Source organism: Brachyhypopomus gauderio, chromosome 4 (assembly GCF_052324685.1).
Source record: "Brachyhypopomus gauderio isolate BG-103 chromosome 4, BGAUD_0.2, whole genome shotgun sequence".
Taxonomy (NCBI): Eukaryota; Metazoa; Chordata; class Actinopteri; order Gymnotiformes; family Hypopomidae; genus Brachyhypopomus; species Brachyhypopomus gauderio.
The window spans coordinates 26,671,440-26,685,517 of NC_135214.1; the positions used below are offsets into that span (position 1 = coordinate 26,671,440).

Below are 14,078 nucleotides of genomic sequence, written 5' to 3' on the forward strand. Positions count from 1 at the left end.
GCCAATCGACAATGAACTCTAATGGTGGCCAAATCAAACCAAACTACAACAAAGCACAAGTCTGTTTTATGTAATTTTCATCACTACACTGCTCACAAAAAGTTAGGGATATTTGGCTTTTGGGTGAAATTTATGGAAAACGTAAAAGGCCCAAGCTACAATAATATTATACTTTGAAAGAAGGACATTTAAGTAGAAGCATGCAATGGTGATTTCCCTCATCTCAAACAACTTCTTAAAACAAGAGCCAACAACAATGGTGGGTATACCCCAACAAAAAATGTTAATGTCTCAATAACTTGTCATGTGCCCTTGAGTATCAATTACAGCTTGACAACAACATCTAATTTTGTTCACAAGTCAACTTATTGTATGCTGAGTCATGGAATCCCAGTCGTTTTGAAAGCCCCTCAGGTCATTGAGGTTCTGGGCTACAGAGTTACGAGCCTCTACATGGCGACTCATTTGATCCCATAGATTTTCTATGGGTTTCAGATCTGGAGAAAGTGCCAGCCACTCCATTTGAGGTAGCCCAGTCTCCAGTAGTCGTTCCCTAATAAAGCTGGAACGTTATCATTCATGAAGATGAAATTAGGCTGATTATGAAATTTATTGGTCGATTCATCGCTTCTTGAGAGACAGCATCAAGTTGTGCAAAAAGTACTGAAACATTTAACAGCTGGACATGTGAATTCAAAAATGTAGAGAAGGTCACATTAAGTTCACCTGTAAAAGTTAGAGTGTATTTTAGGTTCATTCTGAAATTTCACCCGAAAGCCAGATATCCCTAACTTTTTGTGAGATAAAATCAAGAACAGAGTAAAGAACTGAAAGGAGATATATTTATACATGAAGAATGAATGATCCAGGATACCTTCTTAGCATAGAGCACAATTTTCTGATATTGTCCAGTCTCAGCAAAGCACTGGATGACCTTGGCAGGGATGTTGGCTCGGAGGTACACACTGAGCGCCAGTGTGGGGTCCGCTGACTTCACCAGGTCTCCCAGCTCCTCTGAGCACTCCAACTTCAGAGACATATTGGATATGGAGTTTATTCTTCAAACGTTTAAGTCACATTCTCTGACAAACCTACGACTACAAGCCTATGAATTATGTACATTTTCTTAGTAATTTACTTTTTTTTTCAAAACTAAAGATGGTCTAATCGAGCCGCAGACATGACCATGCTGACTGCAGTGGGTGTGCACCTTATCGCCCTTGAGCCACTTCTCCAGGAGCTGCACACGCCCCTGCTGCAGCACTGGCCTGCACAGCTCCACTGACTCCAACCGGTTGAGTTGCCCGCGGTCCAGCAGCACGCCGAAATACTGCAGGAGTGGAGAGGGCTGGCCACCCTGCACCGGTGCCAACTGGAACCTGCTGATGGTCTCTGCTGTGCGCAGGACTCCCTGAGCCCATGAGAAGACAGGGGAGGGGGTGGAGAAGGAGGGAGGTAGGTGTGTTTATATGGTCCACTTTTCCTGTTGTGTTCGGTTGCTCCAGATGGCTATAAAAACGCTTCTAAAGATCGAAGAGTGCCTTATTAGTTCGGTTCAATCCAACATACCACTCCATTCATTGCCCACCTGTTGCCAGACCAAACTTTATTTAAATTTGTTTGATCTATACTTAGTTTAAAGGTTGGAGTTTAACAAGTTAACATTTTTTTATGCAATCGTTTTCATTATCATATGTTCTGAACATTAGCGAACCGTGACCATTAAACCTGGGCACGCTCCCATCCCCCCAAAAATTGTTTCCTCTCCTAATGAACTGCAATAAAAAAAAACTTAATAAAACTGAGATGACAGTACAGCTTTAGAAACACAATAAACAATAGCATCTGTACTAGATAACTTCTTAAGCAAAATAAGGTTCCAAACAAAATAAGGTTTCACAGCTCCGTGTTCCTCGGGAGTGGAATATGTAAACAATGCGCACGAGGGCATCAAAGGAATGAATCAAGACTAGCTAGCGGTGGGACGCTAACGCTAGCTAGCGTCGCCAAAGCGGGATATCATACAGTTAAGCCCGCACACCAAGAGGGAAGATATGATTGGTCAATTTTACTGTAATTTGAAATTGGTATTGCGCTGATTTATAACTGCCTGGCCCTCTGTAAATGAACAGCGGGACCACCAATCACCACCATTCTACAGAGGCATCTTAGTCCTGATAGAGGGAGACACAGGCTCACAGGCTTCCACTTAACTTAACCCCTCACCTTCCAACACATTGAATAGACACGGTTGAATAATTTATTTGCTTATATTTTTGTAATTGTTTAGATGTCGATTGTCAAACTGTAAGTAGATCAAATAAAATTGGATAATGTTATATATATGTTTTAAGAATATTTTTGACCCTCTGAGAGGGCATAGAGGGCCCTGACGGTTCCCCACTGGTTCTGAAGCAGTAAAATACCTGCTCTTTTAGTTTGAGTGCTTTTGGTAGTTTAGCAAGAGTAGGTTTTTTTTGTTTCTTTGTTTTTTCTTGACAGGCTGCTGGATTTAAAGCTTCTAGTGCAGTGCAGGCCCAATTTAACACAAATTAACACATGAAAACATTAAGGTTTCACCTTCACATTGTCATCCCAGCTTGGGGAAATGCGTAAACTTGAGATCCTCTAAAACTGCATCTCAAAACAAAGATTGCGAATGCTTTTGTTGTCATAGTCAGGTCATTTTATTGTTGTTTATCCAGCATTGAGAAAGAAAAGTGAGGCCTCTGAGGGCCCAGTTCCAAAAGCAGTGGATTTTGTTGATGTCACTTGTACTTTGGTAATATTAGATGAACAGAAAGTTGAATCTGTGTATGATCAATTCATTTTATGTGTCATGAAGATTAAACATCAATTACAATTCTTCAGGATACTGGTGTAGCAGTCATTTATGCTTGCATTTTAGTATTTTCAAATAGTATTTTTCAGATATTTTGGTCAAGGATACTGACATTGTGCTATTACATAACTGGTAGTTCTCGTCACAGATGGGTTTCATATCTGATTAAAGTTGCTATTCTTCATTAATTCCCTGTAAAAGGGGTTGACTTTATGCTTGACATTAATCTTGCTGGTGGGAGGGTTTAGTCCCTTTTGGAGGTAAACAGTTATCTGATACCTGCAGAGCAACGGTGACCTGAATATGTCTGAATTTCCTTGTTTTTCCCCACATGTGTAATAATGCATGCAAAGACCCGCATTTTTGAAAGGTTTGACAATTCAGTTTATCTTTTTGACACTTCCTTGTGTTTGAGTGCTTCTTTAGAGGACTCTCGTGTATCTAGAGCTGTTCCCCCAAGTTGCTGTCAAGCATTTGGGTTGGGTTAAATGTGGGCAAATGAAAACCAGCTGTTCTGTATTATGCAGAATGGGAGTCAGTTTATCAAGTAGTGGTATCCATGAAATTCTCCAAGAAAGTACAGGACCTCACCCAATACAGCAGTTTTGTCTCGTCATTGGGGCGTTACTTTTAATCTTGCATTGCATCACAATTTTTGGACTGGGTTAAAACCAAACATGGTTAAATATTGTAGACTGTGATGATAATTTCTATCATACCTCTTCGGCCTATTCCTGTTATAAGTGAGCTGTTCAAAGTGTCATTCTTGAGTGGTGTGGGACCACTTTATCATAATCCTTTAACAATTATGTGTACAAAAAACCTTTTCCAGGGGCTGTGCCATTTTGATCTCTAAAAGATAAATGTTTCTGTTGTTTACACAGATGCTGTCCCAACTAGATATAAAATATCACATGCCTAATGCATACCATCTTGAACCATATGTGCATTGAGAGGGATTCCACCAATATAATTTAATTTAGTTTTATGTTCTGAAACAGGAGTGTCCCCGTCTTAGTCAGATTTTTTGCCTTTTTTATTGCTATTGTAGCAAGGGTCTTTTTGTGTGATTTTATTTTCTTTGTGGTAGGTTAGTCCAATTCTTTTTTCTCACTTTCCTGTTCTACTACAAACCTATGACTTATGTACATTATCTTAGTAACATAGTGACATTTTGTTTTTGTTGGACCAAATGTTGGACCTTGGGCATCTCTGAAGTTTTATTCCCTGTTCATATTCTAATGCCATGTTACATCTTATGCCCAAACATGGCTCGTGTTGTGTCAAACAAATGACTGGATTCATTATCTGTTTTAATGAGTGTGTTTTGACTTCAGTTAATTTTGGAGTGGCTAGTTAGCAGACATTCTTCCTCTTTATTGCACCTCACCCCAGGAGACATAACACGGGTTATGTCAGCAGTTACTGCAGAACACCTGGTAAGACCACCACACCATCAGCCTCATACTGACACATACTTATTTATTTTTTGTGTCAGTAATGGAATAAAAGTAATAACATTTTGCACACACGTTTAAAATTATGAATCATCCAAATGTTTAATGCATCAAATAAGCTCAGTCTGCCATGTACTGTAATCTCTCTCTGTGTGTGTGTGTGTGTGTGTGTGTGTGTGTGTGTGTGTGTGTGTGTGTGTGTGTGTGTGTGTGTGTGTGTGTGTGTGCCTGCGTGAGATTCCGCTTTACCTTAGGGGCTGAAGCGGCCACTTTAGCTGCCTCGCCATAGCTGCCCTGGCTGAAGAAGGTGTTGAACTTGTGTGTGAAGAGCTCCTCTGCTCCGGGGAGGTCACAGCGCAGAGCCATGCGGAGCCCCAGCTCGGGGTTCTGCAGCACACTAGTGGTGTAGTTCACGATGTTCTCTTCTTCAACACACACAGAGAGGACCTGCACCACACACACACACACACACACACACACACACACACACACACACACACACACACACACACACACACACACACACACACACACACACACAGTCCAAACTCTGAAAAGATGTGTATACATTGTGAACAAGATAACGAGACAGGGGGCCTGATTCATCAGAGGTGTGTGCCAGCAGAGGTTGACTGAGTGTCATGAGTGCCAAGTTTTAAACAAAATGATGCACACCGTGTTCCTGTTGGCAAGACAGCCTTATTGTATACCCCCTCCCTACTAAGCCCTTGACAGGGCAATTATGTGAGGCTTTTGTGAAAAATGTTTAGGTTTTCAGCTTCAGTCCACATTGCTATGCAAACGCATACAGGGGTTATGCAAAGGTCGTAAGACAAATGGGCAAATATCCTGAGTAAGGAAATAACTGGCCAATTAAGAGCCGTCACATCTGTCATAGGTCATATTGTATTTTTTTGCTATTTCAGTCAGACATAAAAATAATGTGCTTCAAAAGATCTAAAAAGGCAATGCTTTATTTTGTCTTCTTTAAATGAAATAATTCAATTCCCTGTCCTCTTCCTGCATTCTGAGAAACTTTCCTTACCTGTTCATTTCAACTGAAGCTGTTGTTACCAATGGCATTATGTGTACAGTTCAGGAACAAAATGGCATTATGTGTATAGTCCAGGAGTTCAGCAGTGTGCTTGTCTCTTCATGCTCAGCTGATGACATCACCTTATGATGTCATTTATTCCCTGAATGTAGCGTTGACCATAGAACAAGATGTTGTGGTGTATTCACACTGCCTGTAGTATTGAACAATGATGGCCAGTGTGACTGATCATGCATGTGTGAGAGGGTGAGATACGTGTGTGTGCATAATGCACAAACCTGTCCCTTCTTGTTCACTCCGATAATTCCAGAAGTGCTTTCATGGGCAGCTGTGACAAAGATTGTTTCTGCACTGATGCGGTTCATATAAATACACACCCCTGACTCCAGATCGTACATGTGAATGTAGCCGTACTTAGTGATGAGGTAGATCACACCGTGTTTCATGCCAATCTGAGGGATGACAGAGAAGAGGAAGAGAGAGCGTGAGCAGGGTGGCTAAATAAAAAACACTCCTTCTCATATAAGCTTTGAGGTGTAGATTCAGATCACATGCTGACTCATCCAGCTGCCGGTTACCTGCATGGCCACAGGAAAGTCTGTCTGCGCCTCAGGGGGGAAGAATACATCCACCGCTTTCTTGCTGAATGGCTGGTTTCCTGGTGCAGGTTGGCCCACTTCAATAATGTGCAGCTAAAACACAGAAAGAGACCAAGGTGTTGACACACTGATTTAGGACTGACTTAATTAGATGAGAAAAAAAACACATAACAAGGGTCATACACCCATCAGCATTACATAATCAAGATAAAAAAGTTGGATAACTATAGCTACAACTATAGCTTTATCTTCCCATACCTCCTTTTAAATGGCTCTAATTTAGTGAGCAGTTCCTGTCACTGTTGTCACAACGCAACAATATCAGCATCAAATGTAGTCTGCATTTATATAAGTTTCACGGAAGAGAGAAGGGTGCATTTTCCATTTTCATTTCACTCCCAAAATATGACTGGAATTGGGTATAATACCTTTCTTTGCTTTCATTGACACAGACAACACAATGTGAGTGCCGCTTTGTTGATCATGAAAACGGAACTTGTTATTGTAAACAGGATTTTTGTTTATACAAGTTTTCTTTTTTGTGGATACACCATTTGTTTCATATAACAATATTAGGGTTCAGTAAAAGTTATCTTGATATATCTTCACAACTGAGTGCTACCCTATTTCTATTTTTTTAATAAAGAATACGTGATCTGCTATAAAGTTACCTTGCCAATCCTGCATGTAATCACTCTGGCAGAAGCAGAGACAAGGACAAAAATAATAAAGAGACAGACAAAGAGAGAGGGGGAACAGAGAGAGAGAGAGAGAGAGAGAGAGAGAGAGAGAGAGAGAGAGAGAGAGAGAAAGAAGAATACTGACCTTGCCCCCAGCCTGACTCCTTACAGCAAAACAGAAGAGTGTAGAAGGGTTTTGGTTGCCATCCAGTTTGTACTGCCCAAATGCTGCAGCATGGCCCTCTATGGGCTGAGACACCTTCCTGTCTACAGAGTATAACTGCATGGCCCCAACCACCCGGTTTTGCTGTTGTGCCAAGATAGAGAGTGTGCTACAGTCACACACAGGCATTCAGTATGAATAAACACATATGTGAAGCACAACAGAATCAAGCTTGTACTTTAGATGGAGCTTTGCTGAGTCATAGTAACAAGACAGAAAGTTGTAAATGACCACACAAACATTCGCACAGACACTTTAAACTTACCTGTGCTGATATGCCTATAAGCAGAAGCCATTTCTGGGCCTCATCTGTTCTATAGTTAATTATTTGGCATCCTGCAAGACTGGCATGGCGGTCAAACATTTTGATTGGCTGAGAGTCTCCCTCCATGCTCCAATGGTAGACAGTCGTATCGGTAACCAGGGCAATGGTGTTGACGGAGATCCACTTCCAGAACATGACCTCATCTGTCATGGTGTGAGCCTTCACCTTGCTCTTCATCTCCATGTTAAAGATTTGAAGTGTCCTTGCAGCTAACCAGAGGAAAACATCAACTTCAGCATCTTGACCCATAAAGGTTATTATTTAACATCTAACAAACACATAACAAACCTACCAGAGTAACCATGCTACACAGTGTAGGATCAGGCCACAGAGCAGAAGAATGCAATGTGAATCAAAGGCTTCCACATCTATACATCCTGCCTCATGTGACATACATTATCATAAACAAGACAGACTGACAAAAATAGTGTCTCTCAACTTCAAACATGGACAATGAACACAACCAAAATAACTTGAGATCACCATTTTCAAGCCAGTTCAAATGGGTGCAGCTACTGTTTCTCTGAATGAAATGTGCATCGTGGTAACAATCATGGAGATGCTAATGGTAAGCTGTTGAGGTTTCTGCCACACTATATAGATCAGATGTACAAATCTATGGTAAATTTTGATTGTCTATGGTAAATATTCACATAAAGCGGCCATTGCTCTCTGTTGCCCAATCAATTGTTAGCATGAAACCACCATACAACTAGTGTCCTCAGATCAAATTAGGGGTGTGGTTATACAAATCCCTATTCTAGCGAAAAATGCACCCCAAAAAGGAGCTGAGATCTGAGATATTCACATATATCCATGAGAGAATGCACACTCACTAGCCAATTGATTAGGAATACCTCCTTGTACCCATACTCACTTTCAACTTTTTGAGCTAGCCCAATCTTATGGTGCTTTATATACGTTTACAGGCAGTATCTTAACTGCTGGCATCCAGAATTCCTGTCCACCCACCACCCTGTTTATCACTGATTTCTGACCAGAGAATTCAAGCAGACTGGTTGTTATTTGGGTGGCTGGTTACTACATGGCGGTGGCATGTTGAGGGTGTTGAACTGGGTCAGGTTCAGCAAGCACAGCAGAGTTCAGAGTGGTCCACCACCCAAACTCACCCAGCCAAGAGCACTTATGTGGCCTGATTTTGTCTACTTATAAAGGACTACAAGGTGGCTAACACAATTTTCAAGCATGGCAACTATAAACCTATAAGGTTTTTCTAATAAAGTGGCTGTTGAGCGTATAATTGGTTATGTGAGAACATCAACTATCACAGTGATGTCGACTGAAAACAAAGAGAAAGACCAAGAGTAGAGCTGGGCGATTAATCGATATTATCTATTAATTCGAATTTACAGTTAAGGACAATGTGTTTTTAAGAAAATCAATTTTCTGAGTTTTAATTTTCACCACCGATGCTGCACTGTGGGCTCCCGTAGTTCATTGAGTTTAGCACCTCCCACCCATCCGCCCTCAACACACACACACACAAACATGACGGCGGAGCTTGTGCCCAAGAAAAGAGCAACTAGCTCCTTGATCTGGAGTTGGTTCGGTTTTCCGGCGTCAGACGTAGACCAAACAAGTCCTCGCTGTAAGGTGTGTTTGAAACCGATAGAGGGAGAGAGCGAAGAGTACTATTGTTCAGTTGCGTTGTGAATAAAGTTTCTCTCCGCTGGATATTTTGGATTAAGCAGTTTCTGCCTCGGTTACCGAACACGCTTCAATGGTTTATACTTTCACGAGTGACCATAGCGCACACCTCGCGCGAATCTGCGCCAACGGTGGCGGCAGGGTTCCCAGGTCCTACAAAAATACACAAAATCAGGGTAAAACCCGCCCTTCAGAAGCCCAAAGTTGTCGACGGGGCGGTGGCGAGTGTAAGTTGTCGACGGGGGGGAAATGTAAAATGGAGACAAATTAAGTATTATATCGCGATCCATTCTTAGTGTTGACTTGTAACTCCCGCGGTAGCCCAACTCAAAAGTATCCCAAAAAACCGCACCCCGGGACCCCAAGATTTTTACCCGCGGCTGGATTTTCAAACAAGCCCAATTTGGCGTGAAGACCGCGAACCTGGCAACTATGGGTGGAGGCGTCCGAAACGATATGTGTATTAACCATTCCTTTATCATCTGTAGTTTTTTAGTAGAGGAAAATAAATATATTAATCTAAAATCGGATTTTAAAAAAATTATCGAAGATTTTTTTGGAGGGCCATATCGCCCAGCTCTAACCAAGAGTGAGACAGAGAAACAGAGAAAGAAAGAAAAAGACCAGAAGACAAAACTCACCATCTTTTTACAAGAACAGAGAGCAGTGGAAGGCAGATAGACAAGTAAGACATTTAAGAGGAAAAACAGACAAAGCTTTGGAAAAAGGACGTAGGAAATGTTCCTAGATTCAGGCCTATCTAAAATTTAACTTTATACTCAAACGTTAATGGTGTGTGCATTTGAAGCAGTCTAAAACATCTTTCACTGGCATTACACTATCATTGCACTAGTATAACTCGCTTCTTTAGATCTTTATAACACATGTTTAATGATTCGCACTGCAGTATGGCCAGCAATATCACATCATATGTAGGGAGTCCCACCTTTAAGAGCGATGACTTTGCTGGCAGGGTTCATGATGGCACTGTCTGCAGTGATTGGCCGCCGGATGGGGTTGGAGGAGTCACTGAGGTCGATGATCACCACCTGGTTTTGCTCACCAACCTTCTCCCGGATGCAGATGAAACGATCTGACTCCATAGTCAGACAACTGAAGCCAATATTTGCTGGGTTTATACCTAGAGTCTGGAGCTGGGGTAAACAAGAATGCGATACCCAAGAATGTGAAGGGAACATATATAATCAATATGATTGATACAGCCGTCAAACTAATTTTAATTTTTTTTTTCAATTCACAAAAACATCTTTCACCCCTGATTGCAAAACAACGGTGAAAAAACTCTTGCACAATTTCATAAGCTATGTATTTTCAGATCAGTGTATGTATACTGTATAATTAGAATACAATAGCCTTAAAAAACAATGTATTGTTACACCACTATTACACATCTTGTGTCTCAACTCAATCTCTTGTCCTATAGAAACTTAAATTGGGATTCAGTCTTTTTATAGGGTGTCCCAGTCCAGGAATTATCGCAGGAAACTGGAATCATACAATGTCCCTAAAAATACACTTTTTATAACCAATTTACTATTGTATTGCAATAGTTAGGACCATTACTAGCAAAGGTTTACATAAAAAACTCTAAATATGTGAAAGACTTTATATGCCAATATATCATGAACACTTCTGTTATATATTAAGTTGTCAAATTTATATTAATGCTTATGTATGCAGTAGCTGACTAGGTACATAAGTGATATAAAATCAAGGTTTCACATACGTTACACATAAATTTTTCCATGTCTACCACAGTCACTATCATCATAATCTCTAAATCTCTGTAAATTTCTGTTTTGATGGACCTAATGTTCCTGGCTTTTGTCCATTTAGGTATGTAAACTCAAGGCCTGTGATTAAATGTAAAACAGGTAAAGTAATTTAAATATATTTGCCTATTTTGGTCAAAATCAGCAAAACATGACTCAGAAACGTCTATCTGACCTGATTATCTTCTTTTTACCTGACCTTATGTGACTGAATGCAAACTATAATTTTTTTTAAGCACTTATGATTTCAAAGTTGTTAGAACTCCTCCAAAGAATCATTTGAATCCAGTTTCATGTGAAAATATGAAGGCGATATATTTGATTTTCTTAATAGTCGAGAGGACAAATGTTTTGAAATGCTACAGAATCACAGAAAATCCTTGTGTATCCACACCACTTAAATTTCACTGAAATTGGTCTAGATTATGCCTTCTGAAAGTTGACTGACATATAGTTAGTCCTTAATATAGTCTTACATAATGTAGCTCGATATGTCATGCTTGGCCCGCCCTCACCTGACAGTCATGTCTTTGCTTTTATCTGCCACTGTGTTTTGATTTCTGTGTCCACACGCTTTGTCATTTGTAACCAAACCCTTCATTATTGGTCTCATGTGTGTCTCGTTAAGTCCCCTTGTTATCTTGTGTATTTATTCCCTGTGTTTTGTCATATGGTCTTTGTCAGCTGGTCTTTGTTTTCTGTACAGCCGTGTTGTTGGTGTCCATGTCCCTTTAAGTATTGAGTTGATTCAGTGATTTTTGTTCATCACGTCTCACCCTGTGTTATGCATAGGTTAACTGACCATGGACCATGTAAAAGTCGACGATTTTGGATTTGCCCCAATCACTCCAAAATGCCCATGGCACACTGATTACACGATGATGCAGCGTGCAAATTTTCAGCTTGATCAGATGCTGAGCTATAGTATTTTAGTGTTTTAGCAGCCCCTATTCATTTGCCAAAATCAATATGGCACCCTAAACTCAAGGGCCTAAACATGCTTTAAAGTTTAATCAAAATAAATCAATCATGAGATTTAACCAATAATGCAAAATGTGCACTTATCTGAAAGGGTTAATTTGCATAGGGTAGCCAGATTATTTTGAAACATCAAAATTATTTTGATAATTACTGAGGAAAATTTGAATCCCAAGATTTTGGTGATAGGGTGAAAAACGTAGGACTAGTTCATTATCGTAGGTAAATTTAGCATATAATGCAAATAAGTCATTTCATACCTGTGCCACCAAAGTTTGGTCTTTACAGTCTTTGCTGCACATTTCATTTCAACCCAGAGAAAAATGACAAGGCTAGAAAAGTCCAAGCAATTGAAGAACTAGCTTTTACCATAATTGTCTTGAGCTTTTTAAGAGAGAAACAATTATTCATAAAAATAACTTATAACACATTACATTTCCTCACCAATGGTCTTCTGAAAATGTGAAACATGGAGTTCTAAATAAACTCTCTCCTGTTCAGATTAATGCATCATAAATTCTCACCATGCAGTCCCACAAGTCTTGGCTCAAATGCGGGGCAGTGCACAGCCTTCCTCTGAACCACGAGAGCCAAAGCACACATCAAACGTGTGCAGAACAACAGTGTCAATGCCAATTATTTTTTTTTCTTTTTACATTACTAGGGAATAACAACATTGCTTAGGACAAAATATCATATCAAAATATCATGTATTTGAGAATACGTTACTCACTCAGCTAGTGCGGAGTCCTTAAAAAAAGATACACAACTCCCACATCATTCAACAGTATTTAAAATGACCATGTTTCCGCGAGACATTCACTCTAAATGACATGAGAGGTCAAAACTTCAAATCTGCTGTTTTGCAGATCTCCTTAACTGCAAGCATAGAGTATCAACATCTGAATAGTTCAACATACATGGACATTATCAGGAATTCATATAATATATATTTTTAGGCTGTATTAGATATATTTATGGTGTTGTGGTTAATCTAACAAAATTGTTTTAACTTAAGTACACTCATTTGATTTGTGCAGTTTCAGTGGTCTCAGATGTCAGGTGTCAGCTCTGGAAGGAGATAATGCTGAGGGAGGGTTAGCTCTAGTGAATCACCACTCATTTCCTTTGAGACAGAGACCTTATGCAGCATTGCTGCTGTTCCTGGAATATACTGCCTGCGTAAGTGGTGGGGGTGGAAGGGGGGGCTACTTCAGACAACTATGCGCATGCGCCCACAAACACACACACAAAACCTGATTCAGAGGAATGAAATTACTCCCACATCCATCCTTGGTTCCATCAATCTCAATATTCCTCAACTAATCACTTCCATCTACCAACCCATCTCCCACCCTAACCACAAAAGTACACATGGACATGCCCCCAGTCATGTTACTCAAAGCCAGTCTGTCTAAAATAAAAGTCTCCAGATTAGAGTCCTGCACCGGGTCGGGTACCCGCGGGTACGGGCATATAGATGCTGAAACAGGTGGGTTTTACGCATGCCGCAATTTTACGGGTGGGTATGCCGGCGGGTAAGTTAAAAACGTGCAGTGTTGGGTAAGTTACTTAAAAAATGTAATTCGTTACAGTTACAAGTTACCTTGTTTAAAATGTAATTGTAGTGTAACTTTTCCGATTACTTTTAAAAAGTAATGTAACTAATTACTTTTGGATTACTTTTTGATCACTTTAAAGTTTAAATGAGTATCGACCCATGATCAACATTAAATTTTTAAGAACTGACAGTGTGAACCTTAAAAAAGTACTAAGCTGAGAGGGAATTGCTGACAGGCAATCACAGGAGGTCCACAAGAAGAGATGCCTGCACCAAGCATGTAAGATTCTCAGACTCCTGTCATCGGGCCATACTCTTTTCTGCTCCTCCCCCAGGCTCTACCATTTTCACAGTTTGCAGACTAACATAAGCAGGTTCAGAAACCACTTCTTTCCCACAGTGGTCACCTTATTGAACTCTTCCCAAAGACCATTCTTTCCTTCCCCTATATCCATACTTTACCATCCACACAACATCTGTAGTGTTCCTCTTCAATTCACATCTGTATAGCCCTATCTACAGTGGTATAGGATAATCTTTATATTATCTGTATGATTCCATCTGTATTTATCACATTTATTTATACCATATATATTTCTTTGCCCTGTGCATTGTACTGCCATAACTACATTACACCACATGCATTTCCCTAGGTAATTTATCTACTCTGCACATATCTATTAACCATCTTTACTTAGGCTACACTAGCTGTAAATAACTGCATTTTATCTCTAAATACTGCATTCTATACAATCTGCACATGTTGCACTTGATTAGATACCAAACTGCATTTCATTACTTCATACAATTTAATTTAAATGTATTGCTTGTCGAACAGTAGGTCTAAGATAGGTCCAATGATACCAATTGGGTAGGCTATGTCGTGTCATAGACATCG

General features: G+C 40.1%; 1 protein-coding gene across 5 annotated transcripts in view; it reads right to left on the reverse strand.

Annotated features, from left to right (window-relative positions):
• Positions 1–14,078, reverse strand: part of cltcl1 (clathrin, heavy chain-like 1) — a 39,587-nt gene that overhangs the window by 19,957 nt on the left and 5,552 nt on the right. For all 5 annotated transcript variants that reach the window (XM_077003397.1, XM_077003396.1, XM_077003399.1 and 2 more), the window contains exons 2-9: positions 9,795–10,002; positions 7,121–7,389; positions 6,778–6,939; positions 5,932–6,045; positions 5,632–5,805; positions 4,549–4,746; positions 1,211–1,411; positions 875–1,027 (exon numbers count right to left, since the gene is read on the reverse strand). In XM_077003397.1, coding sequence (XP_076859512.1) covers positions 875–1,027; positions 1,211–1,411; positions 4,549–4,746; positions 5,632–5,805; positions 5,932–6,045; positions 6,778–6,939; positions 7,121–7,389; positions 9,795–10,002 — 1,479 coding nt within the window. The remainder of the gene's footprint in view (positions 1–874; positions 1,028–1,210; positions 1,412–4,548; positions 4,747–5,631; positions 5,806–5,931; positions 6,046–6,777; positions 6,940–7,120; positions 7,390–9,794; positions 10,003–14,078) is intronic.